Raw genomic sequence first — 7,132 nt, 5'->3', positions numbered from 1 at the left:
ATCCTGCTGCCAGAAATGTACCACAAAGGAAAGAAAGGGGGAAAAACAACATCAAAAGGACATTTCTTAATATACAATTATTACTTGCATCATGAAAACAGACTAGCTTTACGAGTCCAAATAACAGAATATAGATACAAGAGATTGAAGTTAAGGTTGTAGAAAATAAAGTCTGACTGCTTGCTTCTCAGTAATGGATATGCAAGCGGTCTCCTAAGCAACAGCAAGTCCAAAGAAAGCTGGACGTGGCCACATTAGATCTCTGGCCTCTCACCCTCTCTTTGGTGTCCTTCAGCCGGAGACTTCACAGCCCGGCCTGGTTAGTAAACATGAGCGAGCTGCAGTTCACTGATGTTACATTACAGGAGTTCCTGGCGCTGAAAGGAAATGAAAGTTTCAGTTGACTCTCGTTGCCATTTGGAGCTGCCAACACGCCATGGTGACTTCTGCAGCTTTGAAGATGCTGTGAAGTGGCCTTGACATTCAAATGTTTCCTCATGGTAAAAGTGATTCTGCGGCACTATGGTCACCAGTAAAAACTGAGTTGTTATGTTTATCCTGTCAGAACTGGTAATTAGACCACAATTACAACCCTTATTAGAAAATCAAACACTTGTAGAGCTAACGGTTATTTGCCTCAGTGATTTGTCTCAAGATTCGCTTTTAGATTAACAGATAAATAGCTTAGGGTATAAGATGTCAGAAAATACAGGGAGACGTCCATCATCATTTCAAGAGCCCAAAATTGTGTCTTCAAATTAATTCTTTTTTTTTCTTCTGACAGACAGCTCAAATTCCAAACACAATTGTCTAAGTACAACGATGATAATCAGAGAAATGCAGCAACTGCTCACATTTGAGAGACTTTAATTACTCAGAAACACAAGTGAATTAATACCAAATGTTGATTTATGTTCAGTCCATCACCTAATTGACAACGTTGTATCATACTTAAACACATTTATGGCAAAACAGAGACAAATACCCATATTACTGCTGCTAGGCCTGGATACTTTAAAGGCAATTACTGTTTTATATGAAGTCAAATGTCGTCTTGGCTGTAGAATATGTGATGACGTTTCACTGGATAAAACATTAATGTACACCATTTAATAAGTCAGCAAGAAAAAAAGATATATATATATTCCTTTAGTGAGGGAAAAGGTGCGACATTGCTCAGAAAGTGTGAGGGAATGCACTGTTAGAAAAACTGTACATGTGGCATATAATGAGAGATAGCTCACCAAAACACCTGGGGGCACAAGGTAACCGCACAGAAAGGTCATTTTTCATTTAACAGGAACAAATGGGGGTCACTGCAGCTCTGTACACGAGAAACCACCACAACCTGGAGTAAAATAAAGTGTGTGTGTGTGTGTCTGCTTGTATCCCTGGTTAAGATCCAGATGACTGTCCCCGTCTATGGAGTGTAAAACCCTTTAAATACACTTTTAAGGCACTTTATAGCTTTAACGCCATTGTTCTTAATTATGTAGGTCTCCCTCTATGATTGTTAACGTTTGTCTGTCCTACTGGTCTGTTTTCCTCACTGTGCACTGTGACAGAGTTGCTCTCCAAAGATCTTGTATTGTTGTACGGTGACACTAAAGCCTTTTCTCTCTCTCTCTCTTTCCACCTCAGGACATACAGAGTTGGTGGAGTCCGTTCCAGATGAAGTCACATCCAACGTGAGCAGCAAGCTCACCCTGGAGGTGAGCCGCGTGGACGACAACGACATCATCACCTGCGCCGTGGACCATCCCTCTCTGGCCCCCGGAGACATGAAGACCCAGCTGACTCTGCGGGTGTTGTGTGAGTCAACTGGGGAATACGCTGATGTAGTAGTGGGGGAGGAACCAGAGATACAGAGGATGGAAAGAGGGGGGGAGTGGAGGAGAGACTGATGTGAGAGAGTCCTCCAACTGATCGGTTTTTAGTCCTAAAAGTAATCCAATTTTTTTTGGAATGTAACAGTAATCTGATATTTTTTAATGTAACTGTACCTTCCCTTTGTATTCTGATTCTGAATCCCATTACATGTAATCCCTCACTCTCCAAGCCTGACTATTAAACAGGATTTCCATTTGAATCCTCCATTTCCATTCCACTTTTATTTCTGCCCTGCTCTTTTCATTTATTAGGCCGTAGAATCAGTTTCCCCCCCTTTGCAGTTTGATCTCTGCTCCAACAATTTCACATTAGCTTCCTGTAATAATGGCCACGCAGGAATTTAACCTTCCTCTGCTGAGGCCCAGAGTAGGAGAGCAGGTTATTAGAGATGTGACGTTCGCGAACGATCAGAGTCTTTTGAACGGCTCTTTGGTACGAACAAAGGAAACCGAGTCGTACTTGGTGAGGGCCGTTCTTTTTATCGTCGGTTCACTGCCTGCCATAAATCCACTCGCCTTTAAAGCAACTTGCTTTCCTGAATGCACATTAGCCGTAGATGATGGCATAACGCTGCTTGAGTAGTACTTTGGCTGAGAGATGTAGCAAGTTATGCATTTTCTGTGAGTAAAAGTAGATTCTGGCAGTCATCATTATCCTGGTGATTATTTAGCAGATAAACCTATTAGCCCCTGTAGTGGCACATTTGATATGTTACCTAATATGGTAAAACCAAATGCAGTAGTTCCATGATGATGTATTTCAGTAGTTCATATCCTTTGCTAGACTTATGATTAACCTTAAGAGTATCTGGGTGACAAACACAGTGTCCTGAACAAGTCCCTGTGTTTGTTCCCTGTTCCACAATGAGTTCCTGCTTTCCTCGCTTCTAACTGTCTTTAACCAGTTCCTGATTTACTATATTAGCAATGTACAGTTTCTGTTCCTCTGGAAAGCAGGCATAGCTTATCTCTCCATCCAGCCCTGCCACAGTGAAAGGTGACGAAGTGTTGTTGAACTGTCAAGATCCTATAAAACCTACACACACACTTGCCTCTGTGTGCACTCTTCCAGAATACTCTGTACTCTGTGAGACCTGTACCTTCGAGGCCTCGAATAAAGAACCAGAAAGACAACTCTGTTTGTTTCACCAGTTTATTGATTGATCGTTCTAAATTGTATATCTCCACAGTATTGACTAGGTCTAAGATTTCCGTAACACCCCGCCCCCTTAAAAAAGAAACAGCTCTTTTGAACGGCAAGAGCTGTAATTCCCATCACTACAGGATATCATCTGAAATGAAACTATAAATGGAGCAGGCTCGGTGCTGCCCCCCTGTGGGCGAGACCCCGACACTGCACCACCCAGGGAAAGTGATGTCGTTGTGTAAGGGTTATGTCATGGTGGGAGGCAGAGAGATGGTGACGCCTACATGATGCAGATGGGAGTAGATATGAGACGGGGATGAATGAGACTGTCGCTACTGTCAGCACGGTTTTGAACCCTGTGTTATGTAACTACAACCTGTGTGTGTGTTTGTGTTTGTGTTTGTGTTTTTCCCTACTCGAACAGATTCCCCAGACGTGCAGATCCTGCCTGAGAGCAATCTCCCCAGAGAGGGAGAGAAGTTTTATCTCCAGTGTTTGGGCAACGGCAACCCTGAGTAAGAGACACTCTCTCACACACACACATACAAATCCACAAAGCACACACACACACACACACACACACACACACACACACACACACACACACACACACACACACACACACACACACACACACACACACACACACAAAGCACACACAAAGCACACACACAAACTAACACAAGTCTGATTCTGCAAGTAAGCACACAATTACACTGATTGAAACACAGCCACTTAACAACTGCCAATTATCAGTGAGTTTAAAATAGCTTCAAAATAGCTGCGTAAAAAATATAAAATACTGCTTTTAATAATTTAATATCAAGATAACAATATGTAATTACAAAACAGAACATTTGCACACCGTTTTCATCATACTTCCATCCTCTAGGCTTTATTCCCTGTGCCAGTAAATAGGGAATTAAGTAAGAGTTTGAGTAATGCTCACATTTGACAGAAGTACGAGCTCTTAGGAGGGGCTTCCTCTAGACTAGAGGGATGCCACTGCGTTTGGTGTCAAGGTCAGACACTGTTTGAGCTGCTATAACATCATGTCACTGCCACATTTGCTTATTCCCAGGATCACACAAGGTCGCTTTCTTTAAGTATTTGAGCATTCATTACATTCTGGTGAGGACAGTTCCTAGATGGCCACTTAATTGAGGGGTTTATGTACTGTCTTTGTGAGAGTGCTCATATTCTTTTTATAGTCTCTTCTCGGCCAGTAATAATGTGCTCTCTCACTTACAAGACTTGAACTTGGTGTGAGTTCCTAATATAATATTCTTATGTCTTGTCAATTACCTAGGAGGCTGTCATTCATTTACAGTTTATGCTTATTTAATCTAACGTGGAAACCTGGCCTGTTTTCGATTATTAAAGTGTGGTAGCCGACAGTGGCAAACATGTTAATGTCCCAAAACACTTACATTTGGAGAAACGCTGCAGTTTTCAAAAACGATGCAAATAAAAAATCAGGGGCCGGTAATATAAGATTATTTTCTTCTCCCTGCTGCTTTTCGGTCAATGGTGTGTTTACAGAGACACGTTTTGTTAACAATTATTATACATTAAGTTTTGCATACCATGAACGGAACAAATCAAAATGAAATGAAAAAATGAAAATCTTCACCCACTTCACAACACACTTCGAAAACATTCACCAACTTGACGAAACATTCGCAGGGTTTATTAAAAGCTCTCTGTAGATGAAACGCTGTGAATACAAAGACGCTGCAAGAAGCTCAAAACACAACTGAAACGGGGACACTAAAAAGTGACGCACACAGCTGGGACCCTTGTTGATGTTCGGGGATTACAAAGTTGGCCAACTGTCACTGTCACTGGAAACATTACTAAAATGTAAGTTTTATCGGTGATCGCATGATTCCTTCCAATATCATTGTAGCTCTGCTGTAAGCTAGATAGCTAACGTAGCCAACCTAGTCATTTCAAATATACTGACAGAACACTTAAAGGTGGGGTAGGTAATTTTGGAGAAACCAGCTCGAGTGCGCTAGAATTTGAAAATACACAGCCGGAAAAAATCTGCCACTTCCTTCCAGAGCCCCTCCTCCAACACACACGAACGCCCACATGACCAATGAGGGCACGAGATAAGTTTGTGCACAGATGGAAGGCTGACAGGCAGGTAGGCCATCCAGTTACTTTAGCCGGGCCGGCTCAGATGATTGGTCGTGCTTTTTACAGCGCCACGGCTTCCACAGATGATATTTTTTTATGGATTTATTGTCAAAGCACTTCAGATATTCATTGCTATCGGGATGTTAAGAGCATTCCATGGAATATAACAAAAAGTGTATCTCGAGCCGGTTTCTCAAACTTACCTACCCCACCTTTAATATTATGAACGGACTCACACTGCCAACAGTGACAGTTGGGCAACTTTAAAAAAAAAAAAAAAAAACGTTAACAAGCGCTCTGGTCCTAGATGTGTGCGTCACTTTTTAGTGTCCCCGTTTCTGCTGTGTTTTGAGCTTCTTGCAGCGTTTTGTATTTGCGGTTATTTAAGTTAACTTAAGTGTGCTTGTTTTGTCAAGTTAGTGAAGATGTTTCTTGATTTGCATGTGTTTTTAAATCTACATCCTTTTTGAAAGTGCAGCGCGTTTCTCCTAATGTAAGTGTTTGGGGCCGTTGTATGGAATCAAGCATGCGAGACAGGACTCTAATAAAAAGAGGCAGGCAAGAGGATGCTTTTTTCCAGGGCAGGTGAGAGTTTTCAGAGATTTCAGAAGCATTTTAGACCAGCGTTTATAGTAGCCCGTATGTAAAACGCATTGGAAGTGAAAGGATGTCAAATAGAACAGAAGACAAACAAATCAATAAACATACAGGCTCAGGTAGCAGCACACCAACCAATCACTGGCACTTTCTCATGGTGCAAACATGACATTTAGCCAAGAAATGTGCTCGTACAAGCTGTGGCGTGTTCACTGATACACTGTGTACACAATGTTCCTGATAGGCACAAGCACAGAAGCAAACTGCAACCCCCGTCTTAAATCCTGCCCACACAAATACACTCTTTCCCCTGGCCTTTCTGCATTATAGATGAACCTTCAGCCAGGCAGCCCGATCGATCCATTCTCGTCCCTCCTCCACCCCCTGTCCTCCCCTCCCTGCCTCCCTCCATCCCTCCATCATCAGATATCTCTCCGCGGCTATGTCACTCACGGCTCGTTCTCTTCCCCTCCGTCTTGACACGATGCCTCCTCACCCTCCTCCTCCTCTTCCTCTCCCAATCCTTACCTATAACTCTATCTCTCCTCACACCCTATACTCCCCATCCCTCCTCCTTTTCCTTCCTCTCTGCTCTCCTGTCAACCCCCTTCCCTCTCTCCCCCTGTCAGCTCATCACATCAGAGTCTAGGAATAAGACTAGTTTGATTGGCAGGTGGAACAGACAGGAGGCGGGGCAGGAGGAGGTGACAGTCATGGCATTAACGAGCTTTAACAGTCAGCAAATGGGTCGATGAAATATAATCGGTGGCAACGAAGGGCGTGAACATTATGCCATGGCCAGGGGTTCAATTCCCACTGGGACCACCTACGCTATATATGCTAGCTAGGAATCTAATTATTTGTTGTATAACTGTATACACTCCGCATGAAAGCCTCCATTGAATTATGCATGTTCTATAGAAGATGAAGACATGTTATGTCGTAATAAATAGGGCCATGTAGTTCAAAATGGCCGAGGCAGTGTATTATCATATAAAGAGAGGCTTTGGATAAAAGTGGAAGTGGAAGAGACTGGATGTTAAAAAATAAGGTGAGTGCAGAGGGAAACTGTGAGATCGCAGCAAAAAATAAAAATGACAAGGGGTAGAGAGGAGAAGAAAAACAAACCGACAGGAAGGAGAGAGGAGAGAGGCGTGGGCGGAGAGGAGACAGAAAGATTTGGTGACAAGAAGAGAATGACTGAAGACGGGGAGAGGAAGAGCAAACAAGAGAACGTCGGTGTGTGTGTGTGTCTGTGTGTGTGTGTGTGTGTGTGTGTGTGTGTGTGTGTGTGTGTGTGTGTGTGTGTGTGTGTGTGTGTGTGTGTGTGTGTGTGTGTGTGTGTGGGTGTGTG

General features: G+C 42.9%; 1 protein-coding gene across 1 annotated transcript in view; it reads left to right on the top strand.

The window, feature by feature from the left end:
- The first annotated feature begins 1,228 nt into the window (after positions 1 to 1,228).
- The window catches only part of LOC104957426 (cell adhesion molecule 3-like), an 18,740-nt gene continuing 12,836 nt past the window's right edge, over positions 1,229 to 7,132 (top strand). The window contains exons 1-3 of the mRNA XM_010785092.1: positions 1,229 to 1,265; positions 1,642 to 1,812; positions 3,461 to 3,551. Coding sequence (XP_010783394.1) covers positions 1,229 to 1,265; positions 1,642 to 1,812; positions 3,461 to 3,551 — 299 coding nt within the window. The remainder of the gene's footprint in view (positions 1,266 to 1,641; positions 1,813 to 3,460; positions 3,552 to 7,132) is intronic.

Source organism: Notothenia coriiceps, unplaced genomic scaffold (assembly GCF_000735185.1).
Source record: "Notothenia coriiceps isolate Sejong01 unplaced genomic scaffold, NC01 NC01_scaffold00000283, whole genome shotgun sequence".
Lineage (NCBI taxonomy): Eukaryota > Metazoa > Chordata > Actinopteri > Perciformes > Nototheniidae > Notothenia > Notothenia coriiceps.
The sequence above is the reverse complement of the archived record's forward strand: the minus strand, read 5'-3'. Positions and strand labels throughout refer to the sequence as shown.